This window comes from Falco naumanni, chromosome 4 (assembly GCF_017639655.2).
Source record: "Falco naumanni isolate bFalNau1 chromosome 4, bFalNau1.pat, whole genome shotgun sequence".
NCBI lineage: Eukaryota > Metazoa > Chordata > Aves > Falconiformes > Falconidae > Falco > Falco naumanni.
The window spans coordinates 83423801-83439362 of NC_054057.1; the positions used below are offsets into that span (position 1 = coordinate 83423801).

General features: G+C 40.6%; 1 protein-coding gene across 4 annotated transcripts in view; it reads left to right on the top strand.

Moving 5' to 3' along the window:
• Positions 1-6618: 6618 nt before the first annotated feature.
• The window catches only part of SDK1 (sidekick cell adhesion molecule 1), a 418908-nt gene continuing 409964 nt past the window's right edge, over positions 6619-15562 (top strand). For 2 of the 4 annotated variants that reach the window (XM_040591241.1, XM_040591244.1), the window contains exon 1: positions 7041-8775. In XM_040591241.1, the coding sequence (XP_040447175.1) occupies positions 8304-8775 (472 nt within the window). In that variant the 5' untranslated portion in view covers positions 7041-8303. Of the gene's footprint in view, positions 6814-6871; positions 6944-7040; positions 8776-15562 lie in introns of those variants that run through there. The other 2 variants (XM_040591242.1, XM_040591243.1) reach the window with 2 other exon arrangements.

Here is a 15562-nt window from a genome sequence, read left to right on the forward strand (position 1 = left end):
AGGAAAGTAAGAATCACAGAATTGAGAAGAACCAGTCTTGAAAAGCAGTGAAGCACTGATTAGATGCCAGTTGAATTATAGACAGTCAGTCAAGAGAAGGGGTAAGCTGACATACACAAGGATGCAGCCAAGGAGAACAGCAGTGACAAATAAATTATATTAGCTGCTAAAGATAAGAACCTGCTGGTGAAGACCCTATGCACCAAACAAATGGGGGAAAAATGTTTTGGGACAACTTTAATTTTATGCCAAAATAGCAGTACTTGTAGAAACCAGCTGGCACAATGGCTCACTCACATTAACCCTCTTACTTCATCTTTCTGAACTGACAGAGTCTGGCGTCATTTTTTTATTTTTGCAAATTGGAATTACGGTATCTAAGCTTGATGCCTCAACTTCAGTTACGAATAAATTTGGAAAAATCTTGGATACACAAGTATGCAGACCTGAAAGATTAATAAAGCCAAAATGTCATTAAAAGACAAGCAATGGTCTCATTATGGCAGAAAACTCTCTGCTGACATGCCCACAGTGGCAGATTCCTCTGGATTTGAATCTTAATTTAAAACACTACTAATCAATACCTTTTCATATCCTATGGAGAAAAAAAATAATTTATAACTAAGGTTGCCAATGCTGCAGTCACTGTAAATACCTTCTATGTATTCTTTAAAGCTTACTTGCTCATTTCATGACCTGTTTATTTTATATGATGAGCAAATTGTGGACTATGACAGCAGTAATATGGCTGAGATGCTCAGTTATATCCCCTTTAGCAAGTGTGATTGCTCAAGCCCTTGTGGTAATTGTTCTCATCATCCTTCTTATTATCTGTTTATCACATTGCAATAAATGAAATTTTTCTTTTAAGGTTATTCCATTAGAATAGTGTTGATCAATTCAGAAAAAAGCAGGATTGTAACAATGAATTAACTCATCACATCTATTACTTTGCTTAATTACAGTACCTCAGAAATATGCTATTTTTGGAATGTGATCCGTATGTATAAATCTAATACTATTCTTCACGGTAATAATGTAATCCCATCACAAAATGTTCAACAGATGTCTTTGCCTACTTAAACCAAGGTCTTTATACTGCATCTTAAAATAACCCATGCACTTGATAAAAACCCATCTTCTACAACACTATTCAGGGACTGCAAAAATATTGTTTAAGTCTTCATAATGTCTTTGTAAGTAAACATATAGGAGATGAATCAGTTCACTAGCCATTGAACTAGCACCCTCTCTGGGTGAAATTGTGGTCATGTTATAGCATCTTAGTACAAGAAGATAAGGAAATTAAGAAAACTGTAACCAACAGAAATCACACTGGGTCTTATACATCACACACATCTTGCATGGCATATGACTTCAGGTTTTTGTTGGTTTTTTTTTTTTTCAAATATCAAAGTTACCACTTAGAAAAACAGAAAACACCATGAAATCTAATCTCATTTCAAAGTGCTTAACATTTTATGTTCTACCTGAAACACATCCTGCAGTAGCAGTACCTTTTTATGTTGTGGATGGGTTTTGGTTGAGTTCTGGAGGGAAAAAAAACACAGAAAGGAGGGAAAAAAAGCAGCTAACACCACACTCTGAGAAGTCTTCTACCTAGTGTGATCAAGTGTAAGTTGATGCACTAATGTATTTCAGTAATATTCAGTTGCTATTTAGTAGATTTCTTTTGTACTTCAGGTTTCAGGTTCTGCTTTATTTAATTTTTTTTTCCTGCTCAACTAGAAGGTTGAGAAAGTTACCAAGATGGCACTCATAGATATAAAGGTTAGGTACAACCAAAGGATTTAGTCTTTGTCCAAAGTCCTCCCTAGTATTTACTGGCAGTTTCAGATATTCCTCAAAGTGCTCAGGTCACTTACACCTGGGGCATCATCTGAGCCATGAAAGGGCGATCCCTGCATCCCATGGCTGGATAGCCAGACCAGCCAGCGTTTGAAGACACAGACTTCTTAAATAAGATCTCTCTCTACATTCTAGCCAAACTTGCCTGGAGTGGAATCATTACAGCCCCTGTAGTCTTCCTCTAGGAGGCTCTAAGAATGTTTTCAAACGTCTACATTTCAAAAACGCAGAACCTGTTGTCTTGATCCTTTATGTTACTTCACTTACTCTCTACTCCATAAAACACAGCAGGGCAACATACCTAGGTCATTGTGAATTCCTTCTGATAGCTAACTAGGAAAGCCTATTGTTACATTAGGATAATACAGAAGATTGGATAATTCAGAAACGACGGTAGCTCCTTCTCCTGACTGTACAGACATTGTCCATATCAGCTTAACTGTATTTGAACATAAAGCTGTGCTACAGCTCTACCAGGATAGCTCTTAGACTCATAAAAGCCGTGAAACGTACGTTTCAATCTATTCACTCTGCCCTCAACTTTTACCGCTGTGCCTTAGAACTGTACCTCGTCTGTTCCCAGACTCCTAAGCACAATCGTATTAAGCAGCAAGCGAAGGAATTTAACTCTGAATTTGCTAGCATTTCTGAATTTGAAATCAGACCTAAGAGGTATATAAATCTAATTCTAATTTCTTTTATGTAAATTCAAGCCACATGGAGAAGAAAAAAAATCTGTCATTCGGTTTGTTTTGGGGCTTTATAACTGACACCATATTAAGTTATTTAAGCCTAGTAAAATTTAATGGGAGTTATTCTCATTCTTGCAACAGTGTTCACTGCAGAAGATACTTCCAGAAGTGTGGTGAAGTCATTGTTTAATGTCTCCCCTGAGACTTCCAGCTATGTAATGTGATATTTTTTTTCTTCTCTTCCAATGTTTATTATCGATGTAGAAGCATATTTACACCATAAAAGCAAAGCAGCTGGCTATTGACTCTTGGGAATATACCCTTGTTAAGGAAGATTTTAGCCCCCTGCCAGTAGTTTACTGCATTCAGGTTGATTTAGTATGCTGAAATACAATCCTATTTGAAAGTAAGTTACTTTCTACTCACATACTCATTGTTTTCTAAAGCTCTGTCCCTCTTGGGAGAAGAGCAAAGGCAATATAAAAATCTTCTGGGACAGCCATGTGGTAGTCAATGTAATCACTTGCCCTGAGTTTTGTGCTTTTAAGTTTTTGAATGAAGGAAAAAGGAAGTGTAGGAACAAACCACAAAACAGTGTTTTCACGATACCTACATGATCTATACCTTCTATAGAAAACCTTTTTATCCAAGGAATTACGAATATTAATTGTTCTACATTACTTATGACAAAGATCTTACCAGAATATTACCTTTTAGGTTGCAATACTATATTATGATTTCACCTGTTAGAAGTGTTCATATCTGTCTCCACTTAATCCTCAAATTTTTTGGTAAGGGTTTTTTCTTTACCAGTTAAATTTTTCAGGTAGAGTAAGCCATCATCCAAGAAAGTGAACTGGTAGAAAATATCATATAATACAAAATTATTCTGTGGTTTTGGTTTTTTTTTTTTTTTTTTTTTTTTTTTTTTTTTTTTTTGTAGAAGAATAAATGGAAGAAAATTACTTGGCTTACAGGACTAAAATAGGCAAGGAAACCATAGCAATTACCTGGCTGAAAAAAACTTCACATTTGGTAAAATCAACACTCCAGCTGGGTACTACCCATCAATGACTGCAAGAACCAGAGACTGCATCAGGAGATACGCCAGATCAAAACAACCTGCTGCATCTCTCAAAAAAGCATATAACATTATCTGTATATAAGAATGCTCTCTCTAAAGGAGTTTAGCTAACTCTGAATGCTAGAAAGAGTCAATAAGCTATACCCTAGAAGATGTAAAGTCTTGTGAAAGGAAACCAAGAATTAAAAGTCGTACAACATTGGCAAGATTTTCCTCTGGAAGTAGTTCCATGATTTCATTTTCCTGGCTAGAAAGCTATCTTTCATTAAGTGGCCTGTCTTGAGTAGCGGACCCTTCTATTCCTTTCTCTTTTGTCTCATTGTCTCACCACTTATGTAAATAAAATGTTCCATCATTCTGTACTAGTTATACAAAAGTCTGCGACCCTTAGAAGACTTACCACTTTTACAGCTCATGGCAGAACACAACAGTCATTGGAAAAAAGCTCTGTTACCTCATTTTCTCCACCTTTAAATGAAACTGACCACATTGCTGCTTCTTTTCTTTTACTTACTTTTAAAATTCCTGAAACCCCACCCCCTCTTTTTTTCTCTCTTCATGAGCAGCAGGAACAACAAATCTGATATTTTAGGCGAGAGATCAGTTCTCCTACTATTCTTGCTGCATGTTTCACGGTTTAGCTCCTCACTTGTTACATGCTTGCAGCAGAAGAGTGAAGAAGCAGGTACAGAACAAAGAAAGTAAAATGGTGAAACACTCTTACTAATCTAGATATCAAGACCAGATTTTTTTTGGTGTTGTTTGAACACTATTAAGTACAGTTATTACAACCAAGGCATATACGAAAAAAAACCCCAACCACAAACGTTGTCCTCTGTGACATGGTTATTGTTAAAAATAAGGAAATAGCAAATTGAAAACATTTCATCCAAGATGTGGAGTTGACAACTATAAGACACACTACCATACTTAAATAATTTTTAAAAAGCAAGGCCTGAAGGATGAAAATAGGCTAGCATCCTATTACTATGCTTGCACACTGAACAAATTTAAAGTGCTACAAGAAAATGTATTCATTCCAAGAGGAAACAAGCTTTCACTAAAATTGAACAAGGTAACCTAAAGTAGTGTTTCTCTATTTTAGCATCATGGTTTTAAAATGTAACAGTTTGATGGTGACTCTTTCAGCAGACTTTAGACAATAAGGTGCAACCTACAAGGAAGCACAAAGTACTTTTTTTTTTAGAGGTCAAACTGAATTTGAAACCTTAAACGGAAGTTTCCATTAGCAGCCCTATGCTCCTTTGTTAACAGTACTAAAAAATCCCCATAACCAAACCTAACAAAAACCAACCACACAATTAAACATACTTCCCAGTTCCAGTTAAGGTAGATCAGTCCCACCCAAAATTACCATTAAATGAAAAGCTTCTTCATGCTGCAGTAAATTAACTACTATTAATGGTGCAATGGGAGTTACAGATTGTTACTTCCTTGAGGTCAGTTCTTAACACAGCTGAAAACAATCTAGGTTCATTTTGCATTGTTCTCAAAACGGACACATTGAAGGGAAAAATCGTAAGCACTGGGTCCTGATATCTGTAGATAATTATTCATGTGCTCTACACACACAAAAAAAGGAAAGTGTGACATGAGAGATACAACAGAATTGCTATTTACACTTTATTGACCACAAGGAAGAGACAGCTGTTGAAGTACAGCTCGTACCTTTTAGTTACCAGGAAAAGGTGACAGAAGAGACAAATTTAAGTACAGCAACTTCTTAAGCATAGGATCAACAAGCTTTTACACACCAAGAAAAAGGAAGGGCAGAAAATGGACGTCATAAACCTTAATAACCTGTTCGATACCTGAAGCAGCAGGCACCAGCGTACATGAAAACCTGGCAGACAAGATTTACCTGTGAGATACAAAGGGAAGGTCAGGAGAAAGGCCTGGCCAGGAGCCTGCGCAGGTGTGATGGCCTGGGTGGGAGATGGCGCGGCTGAGGAGCAGGGGGTCCACGCACCACGCAGGCATTGCCGCCGCACCAGCACGTGCTCTTCACCTGTGTTGGGAGCGGGTAGAAACTGTGAACATTTCACCTTTCATATGCTATAAAATAGCAAGGGCATGAGAATAAGGGGCTTTTTTTTAATAATATACCTCAGCCAGAAACCCACGGTGCCAGCCATTAATAACATGGAAAAAAATGACCTTGCAGTTGATGTGGTAATTTACTATGTTTGCCTGCATGACTTTATCATAAGACACAGCTTGTCAGAAAGGAAAAAAGGGCACAAGCCGGCTGCCAATCTCCAACTCCAGGATCGGAGAAAGTCCTCGGATAACGCCAAGACGAGCTCAGAAACTTTGCGGCGCCGGCGGCCCCGCGGGCTGAGTTACAACCGGCAGCGAGAGCAGGAGGGGGGTTAATCTGCGCCCCGGGCTCCCGGGCCTCGCCACATACCTGCGGTTTCCCTCACCCGCGGCCAGAGAGCGGAGCTGCGGGGAGCGCCCCGCCGGGGCTGCCGCGCCCCAGCCTTCCCGGGCGTGCCCGGCGCCCGCGGGCAGCGGCGGCGCCTCACGGGCCTGGAGGGGGCGCAGCGAGCGCGGAGACGCGGCACAACGTCCCGCCGGGCGCGCAGGCGCGCGGCCGTTCAGCGCGGGGCTGCGCAGAGGCTGCTCTCAGGGGGCGCGCGCGGCTGCGGGCCGGGGCGCGGGGAGAGAAGAGGGGGGAGTGGGCCCCCGCTTGGCGCGCGCGCGGCCGTTAAACCAGCGCAGGGGCGCGGGACAGCCGCCCTTCCGCTTTGCGCGAGCGCGGCTCTTGCGCCCCGACCCGGCCCCGCGCGCCTGCCGCCCAATCAACGGCCGGGCTGGGGGCGGGGCCATGGGGGGGGAGGGGGAGGAGCGGAGCCGCGGGGCGAAGCGCGTCCGAGGCGGCGGGGGGCAGGTCCCGCGCGGGCGGCGGGGCAGCGCGTGGCTGTGCGCGCGCGGCGGGTGGGGGGTGTGTGGGCTCCTCCCCCGGCGTCTGTGGAGAGCCGGCAGGCAAACCTGTATGGAGATACCTTCCCCCTCCCCGCCCAGTCCCGACAGTTCCACAGACATCCCCCCCTCTCCCCCCCTATCCAGCAGCTCTCTCCTCAGCTCCGCGGAGGATGTTCCCCCTCACAGCCCCAGCCCCGCCGCCGTGTAGGGCAGGGGAAGGTGGGCTGAGGGGTGGCGGGGGGCTGGGGGAGGGCGGGAGGTGCGGTGGCTGGGGCGGGAGCGCGGCTGCCGGCTGTGCGGGAGCTGAGGGGAGCTGAGGGGAGCCAGGGCGCCGGGCGGAGGCGGCGAGGTAGGCGCCCGGGGGGATGGCGGGCGCGGTGCGAGCCGGCTGCCAGGGGAGGGTTAAAACCGCGCTGGAGCTGAAGGAGGCGAGAAAAGTTCATGCTGTCTTTCGGGGGCGGGCGGGGAAAGAGCTGGCGAGATTTTTGTTTGATCAACTTCGCGCTTAGGTGCTTTGTTTTTAACTTGCGTGTATCCTGGGTGTACTTCTCTTAAAACTACTCGTATTCTTTCTTTTTAGCGAAGGGGGGGTTGGGAGTCTTCTGCGAAACTTTTCCCTTTAGGGAAGGCGGGACTGAAACAATACCCGATGCATTGTTTAAAAGTAAAACCTCCAGCGCTTTTTTTTTTTTTTTTTTTTTTTTCCTCCGGTACGGTTTTATTGCCGCCGCTGCTGCTGTTGTGATAGCGCTTTCCCTCTTGTGTTTACAGCGTCTGTGAGGGAGAGACGCTCGGAGGAGGAACCAGGATCCCTGGGCTGCATAAATAAGGAAAGCAGGAGTCCATCTAAGCAAAGCTGGAAGGATTTCACCTTGTTGCTGTTTGTTTCGGGAGATTTTCCCTCCCCCCGCTCCGGACACTATCCAGCTGAGGGTTTGTTTCGTTGCCGCGTCCACAGCCGACCAGAAAAAAAAAAGCGCTTTACGTGTTAGAGGTGAATTTTGTCGTGGTCTCCCTGCAAGAAAAAGATCAGCACCAGGCTTGGAGGAGGAGGGAGATATGATCAACTGAGGTTTTCCTACCTCCGGCTGAACGTGAGAGTTCAAGTGACATCGCCACTGGCCTGTGGCAGACTGACTGCACAGCGAGCTGGAATCACAGCCAGGGCTGCTGAATTTACCTGCTTGAGGACCCTTCAAACCCTTCTATTGACGGTAGAGATTTGTATCCAAAGGAAAATCCGATTAATATAAACTATGCAGAGCTTTGTGAGGATATCTGGAGACTACCCTGTCTGCATGGCTAATCTTGAAATTGTCTGAAATAAATCCTTAGCGCAAGGAATAGCAAGATACTTTCAGTTGGGGTTGCTTTTTTTTCCACCCCCTCTGGACGCTTCCCCCACCCCCCACCCCCCCCCTCCCCACCCCCACCTCTCCTTCTACGAGAATTTAACACTTCTATTGCAAGGTCTTTACAGGACAATGGGACTCATGCTGGAAAACTCACCACGCTTCATAAAAATCACGGGGGTCACAGTTTTGATCATCGTTGCGGTATGAAAGGTACACTTTGGATTGTCTGCTGGTGGCTAAGATGGATCAGTCTTTCTCTGTTTTGCTGAAGGATCCGGATTTACTGAATTACTGACACCCATAAACTTACTCCCTCTCTGTTGAAGGTATTGGATGTGACAGTGCAGAGAAACCATGTGTTTCACAATTCTGACTGGTTGTTTTGGTGCAATCAATACCTCCACAAGAAACATTGACTTAGGTGGCGATTATCATACCAGCAGGCACACGGGGTGCTGCTTTCGGGTTGCATGCACAGTAAGCACAAATCAAAGAGTCCGCCGTTCCTCTGAAGTGGGGGCTTCAGTTCCCCCCAAACTCCGGGGCGAAGACAGCAGGCGATGGTCCCAACCCACCACAGAGAGCCCGGCCTCGGGGTGCGGAACGAGCAGTGACCAAAGCGCTGTCAGGAGTGGCAGACAGTCGGATCGGATGGGGATCAGTGAGGCAATAACCGCTGAAAGAAAGGTGGATCGCGAAATTATTGCCCGAAGGAATAGCAGGCGAGGCGGAATGATGATGAAGTTAAACTTCTCTTTCATCTTCTGTCGGGGATGGTGGGCGTTTCTGTTGCTTCAGCTCCACATGTTGCAAGCACTGGCACAAGGTAGGGCTAGAGACATTTTTGTTTGTAAAAATGCTGCATCTGCCTTCTCAGAGGAAGGGAATCTCGCTCGGGTACAGAGAAACCCTTGTACTTTATCCTTATCAGAGGTAAACGGCAGAATTCGCACAGAGCTGATCTCATGTAGGAATGGTCGTGCCTTACAATCGTTTCTTTATGGAACAGGGATTTGCCAACTGCACCTACATGTTTCTCTCCCTTTCTTGTCCTACCCTTCCCTTATCCCACAGCGAATCATAAGCCCTATGGGGACAGAACCTGCTTTTTTAATTTACTTCAATATGTCTGTGCATTTCTGTTTTTTCAGGCAGCAAAAGAGTTAACTGCTGGTCGTGTGTGTGTGTTTAAAAACACTGTGCACTGAGATAAGTTATTGGGAGAAGGGGAGTCATAAATCCGCCGACTAGAGCTAAATCAGGCATGTAAAAGGAATTCTTTAAACATATGAGTACTATTCTATGTGAACCTCGGTTCCAGCATTGTTCATTTCTTTTGGATTGCCAAGTAACATTTACCCGAGACAAAAACTGCAATTGATTCGTATCTGAGCATTTCCACATCAGAGATCCTTGCAGTCAAATGAGTCACTTGTAAATGAAGGGTCAGAGTCGACCAATAGACTTTAAATATCAAGTGTCAGTCACTTTGCATGTAAATTCCCCTCTCAAAAAATTGCCAAATGTAGCCTAATTCTTAATAATCCTTTGACAGAGTAAACAATAAATGGCAGGCAGAAGCATTACAGTTGGCTGCGCCAAATAACATGCTGAACAAACGCAGCTTTCACTTTCTTTGCTGGGTTGAGTTTTATTGCTGTGTGCATTGTCTGACTGAAGTGGTATGTGTTGGACAATGCAGAACTGTATCGTGTGGGACGATGAGTTAGTTATTAGAAGCGGAAGTTAATACTCTATGAAGGGGAACGGTCTTTGTGTTTTAGTTCTTTGTTTTCAAGTATTTCATAGGGAACAACGGTGCATTCAGTTTTAATAACTGGATGGGCTTGTGTGTTGAGGAAGAGGGGTTATAAGCCAAGACTGCTGTAGTTTGTCTGCTCAGGGTTTACTGCTGCATCCTCAGAAAGTTTGGAGCCGCAGGATACAGAAGTGTTTTAATCCAGTGTTTAATAATGGACTCCACCCTAATAAACCTTTTTCAGTGCTTTGTTTATGCTGTCATTGCTATTCTCAAACTACTTATGCTGAGGCCTGCAAGCCCTCACAGGGTATTGTTATTCTGAAAACAAGACATACCTGAAATAATTCTCTCTGCAAAATTCATGACATTTTTTTTTTCCTTTTGGTAGTTATTCTTGATATAGATGCCAACATGATGCTTCATTTTTGAAATCAAATGCTCTTAATTGCTGTTTACATTAACAATTCAAAAATTTTTCATATAATACGGTTTCAAGTGCCAGTGATTCAGGCATAAACGTAGATGCCATGTAAAAAGTTTTCTGTAATTTAGTAGTAAACTAGCCATTTTACTGGATTAAAAAGTGAACTGCAACTTTTGTTTAGTGCATAGTATGGAAAAAAATGTCAATATTTTATTTCAGGTTACTATGCCTTTGCAGTAGTATATATGTAATAGATACCTCAGGGAGTTATGTAGTGTTTAAAAACTGTCCTAAAAAAAGTCCTACCACCAGGTTAGTTTCACCGATCAGTATTTAGGAGGGGGAGGGGAAGTGAAGAGAGTAAGATGCGTTATTTCTGAGAAATATTGGTGCAGATGAAGGTATGGAGTTTAGAAGACATTAAACAACAGAAGATAAAATTATATAATGCAGAAACAGAATACATTTTTATTTTTATATAGTGCAGAAAATGCAAATAATAGTACTCTAAAAATTCTTTGACCCGTAAACCAGCATGGAGGTCTTAATGCAGAGTGCTTCTATTAGGTTTTCACAAAATTTTTATTCATTTATAACTTATGGTTCTTTTCACACTCTGAATTCTAATGGATTCTAATACATTCATAATTTCTATGCAAAAATTTACTTTAGAGAGAAGATGACAATTCTTATAAAAGTCCTTCATGAAAATGGAAATTCTGCTATAGCCACAGAAAGTTTTTAATGGAATGTTGTGGTCATATGCATGAGAGAATTACATGACTCCAATCTTTATATATGGCAAAAAAATGAACATTCTAAATATATGGACCATGGCTATTTTGAATGAATCATAATACTGTGCTATAACCGGTTAGTGTTTCTATAATAACTATTTTAGCATTAAAGAAATACGAAATATTTCAGGCATACTGAAATGCAAATTCTTAGTTCATAGGAAACACATCAGACAGTCGTTGAGATTAAGTATCTTATACTGTAAGGTGAATGGAAGAAAAGGTTTTCAACTGCAACAGGTTGGTTGAGTATTCTCTCAGCTTGAATGATCATCCATGTAAAAGTAGATCTAGAGGTAAACGGTAGATAAAACCACTTGTAAATTCATTTTGTACTTAGCTCTTCAGCTTTACTGTCATCTAGTTGTGTTACATGGATATAATTACTTATTTAATTTCTTTTTTCTTTACAGAGTTAATTTAATTATTGCAAAACACTCAGTGGTTTATAGTACTGAATAAAAAAAAGCATTCTCTTCAGACCTTAGTATTGTTAGTGCAGACCTTCTCATCAAGAGAGTGATTTTTCTGGGTGGGAGAAACGTACAAATGATAAAGGTTGTGGCCTGTCCCATGAACACAGCCTAGAGTGGTACTCCCGCTTCTGTAATGGCTGCACGTCTGCACAGGCACCCGTTCCAACTATGTGTGCGCCTCACCTGGCTTACTAGGCTGCACATTTCTTTGTTTACTGAGTTCTTTATGCCTGCTGGCCTCTGCCATGATGACTCTTTTCATGGCATTTTGTTAAATTTGAGTATTAGGTGCTAGTTAGCCTCAAGTCATTGTGTGTCATCAAATAGTGATGAGATGCTAATTGATAATCACTATAATTATCAAATTAGAATTTGCAAGGTGATGGTAGAATTGAATAATTTTGACACAGTAACTAACTAATGTACTTAGAAGAACATTATCCTGCAGTGACGTCTAGCTCGGTGGTCTAGCATGTCTGGGCGTAGTCCTGTTGCTCATCGCAGGATTGGAATTTATTAGTTATGTATGAGATTAAAAAACACTGATGCCTACTGAAGTGCAAAATGTTTACTAAAATACTAGAATATTTGTATGGAAATAGAAAAATTCTGCTTATTTAAATAGGTTGGAAGTTGCTAGAGGCTACTCTACATGCATCTTAATGGATTTAAGTACCCTCCCAATGTCTTAGTTTTGTTGGAGAGTGAAAGAATACTTAGAAAATATACTTCTTTGGCTTGGTGGCTGTTGTTCAGAGTTATTTTAAAATAGATAAAAGCAGTGCAAAGCTTTAAGGTTCTCCAGCAGGAGATGGGTATCTTTAAATATTAAGAAAGAGAAGCTTGTCTGATTTTGCTCAGTTTTACAGCCGTAGAAGTGTAATCTTTTTATGCTACTTGATCAAATCTCTAATTCGGAATTGTACATGTACCTGGATGTGCATTTAAGGTGATATTGAGCTCTATGATGCTTTGACAGGAGCCGTGACCTGGAAGATAGAAGAAAATGTTTCTGGGGCCCGAATTTTTTAATACAAATATTTCATCTGGTGTAACTTCTAAATACGCTAAATGTAGGAAGTGTTTTGAAGCAAATTTTGAACTGCATTAGATGCAGAGATCATAAGCAACTTGCATAGACTATTTAGTTGTTGAAAGGACAGAGAGATGGTTAAATGTGAGGGCAATACTTATTGGAGAGTGAAAGGCATTCTGAATTAAATGTAGCATGATGCATTTCTAATTAAAAAAATCTGTTACTATTTTTTGGAAATTCATTAATTTGTATTGGGTTGACGTCTCATGTTCCTTTTCTTTAGATGAACATTTTAAGTATGTTCTAGTTTTAAACAGGTAAATTCTTTGTGTATATAATTATAATAATTTAAAAATTGATTTGGAGGAGTAGATACAAGCCTAGCCTAAATAGAAGTGGGATGCAGAGAATTGGGTTTTTCTGTGGCTATTATTATGCAACTTCTAACTCTCTACTGTGGTAAATCTAGGTTTGATTTATGTGCTTATGTTTTGCTGGAAAAAAAATGTACTCTCAAGACTTCTCAAAGCAAATTGAAAGAGCTATGTATACATATCTATTAATGTTTTAAGTACAGTGTTTCAGATAGTTTCTTGAGACCGCAGTATTATAGATAGTACTATTAAGGGTAAAGGAAGACCATATGTAATAGGTGTTTATCAATGTTGTTTCCATGCATTACCAGAAGATGTTTAGACCGGGAGTGGCCTAGGTATGGAGAGAGAGGTTACGGCAGTTATGCTGTGTGACTTTCACATGACTTAAGAAGAAAGGAAGGGAATCAGCGTCCATGGCTCATAGTCCTTGAAAGGTTGTTCTGGAAGCTTCTGTCATCTCTGTGCATAGTCATATATTTTGAATAACAAAGGCAAGTGTTGGCTAATATTTTAAAGGTTGTCTGTCTGATTAAACCATAGAAGTTTTGATAAACAATGTCAAAGTGAATTATTAGGAAGCTGTAAAGTGGAGGGCTTGGGCTTTTTTATGTCCTAGAGGGACTTTTTTGTTGTTGTTTTATTGTTCTTACCAGCACATAGGTACAAATCTTGAATGCATTCTTGATTCAAATAAAAGATATTAATGCATTTAACAACTTTGTATACAGCTGTAAGTGAACATCACATTCTGAATGGACTAGTTATTTGGTTCGCTTGGACCTTTTTGCTGTAATGAATATGTGGGCAGACTAGAGGCAATTGGATTCCTCATGATGCAAAATCTTGTTCCTGCTGAGCTCTTTGCAGAAGTAGGCCTTTCTTCCCCTCTCTGCATACGTACATACATAATATGTATTTAAATAGTTTTTAAAGAGCAAATTGATGATTTCTTGGTCTTTTCAAAATTGTGTTTTCTTGAAGTTAAAACATATAATCTAGAATAATTTTTTATAAGATTTGCCTGGAGATTAGAAAATGCCAGACCTAAGGTAGCTTGTACATCTTTAATCTGAATTCTGTATGCATGTGCATTATGATTAAGTTGATATGTATTATTTTACTGTCTATGTAACAAGAACTAAGATCGAATACTGCTTGCTGATCAGTTTTTCAGTACCTTGTTTTCTTGTCAGCGCTTGGTTCCATCTTTCATTTACTTCAAATCTTTTAAATTCAGCACAAGATGACTTTTGTGTGGACTAAAAGAAGAACTATTAGCAGTTATAGCGTGGCATTGGATTAGACTACTTACAGTTATTACAGCTGGAAAGCAAGTTATTGGCAAGATGTGGTTTATATTTTTTTATTGAGTATTTTCTAGTGAATAAAGACTCTTCTCTCCATGTGCCTCAAAGATGACCCTTCACTACCCATACAATTCATGCAGAACAAAAATGTAACTCCATGAAAGGTCTGTTCCCAAAGAAGCTGGGGTTTCTGGAGTTATTTCTGCCTGGGTTGATGTTGCTCTTGTTACAGACTGTTTCAGACAATTTTGTAATTTTCGTTCCCTAAGACTCTTCTGATAAGTGGCCTCACATGTAGCCTAGTTGAGTTTGTTGCATTGGAGATGTGTAATAGTTGGCTCACTTTCTTATGGGAACTGTGTTGTTTTCTCAGTTTATGGGTTATAATTAGGTATTAAATAGATGACACATTTTTCATGTAAGTAAAACTTTCTGATTCCTTTATGGACATAGTCTTTGCAATGTCACAGCCCTGGAACTTCCAGTAGGTTCTGTAGGAATTAGTTCATGTAACGCTTGCAAGTCTGAGTTCAAGGGGTTACACGGCTGAGAAGGGAGGAACCTTTTATTTTAATGTGCGTACTAACTTAATCACTTTTAAATATATATGACTGTTTTTGTAAAATCTATTCATTATATAAATTCTTGGCTTCTAGACGTGCAGGGTATTTATATACTGTATCTGGAGCATTGGTGTTTTTGGTTTACTAAGAGTTATTTTTGTTCTGCCCTTACTGTGAAAAATAATAAATCTATTACTAGGTATATACTATTCTGTTGCTAATCATAATCATATGTTTTATGTGTGAAACGTTGCTGAGGTATAATACAGATGTCACCCTCACCAATATTAAAAATTTAGATCTAGGCTTTTTAAAGGAAGTGTTTTTAAAGTTATTTTTCAGCTGTTTACGCCTCTGAACCAGCTCTAACACAAGCATCAGGGACAATGCAAAAGAGCTGATGGGAATGCATGGCCAGGGCCCATGACCCTGGCAGCCATCACTAAGGTCAGTTTAAATTGTTAGAGAGTCTGCAGACTGACAGACAGGGAATATACAGTGTCTAGCTTCTTACAGACGTGTGGAGGCCTAGAAAATAGAAAGGTTAGTGCCTTTAAAGGGGTTGTTTAGAAGGCTTAGCTTTGGATTTCTTCTCTGAAAGACTCTTTCAGTGAGTTTCTCCCTCTGTTAGATGGAGTCTTCCTAAAGAAAGTCTTCCCTAACCTAAGCCTATAAAGCAAGTGCTAAAGTTGGGTAATACAGATATTCCCCTTAATACCGTTATATTTCTATTCTTGAGACCGATAATGGGAATAATATTTTTTACTTTAAAAAAAGCAACTTTGTAACTTAAGTTGCAAATTACACAGATATTACTTTTTAACATTCGTATCTAATACACAGATTCAGCAGGTAAAAAAGGTGGTATGAG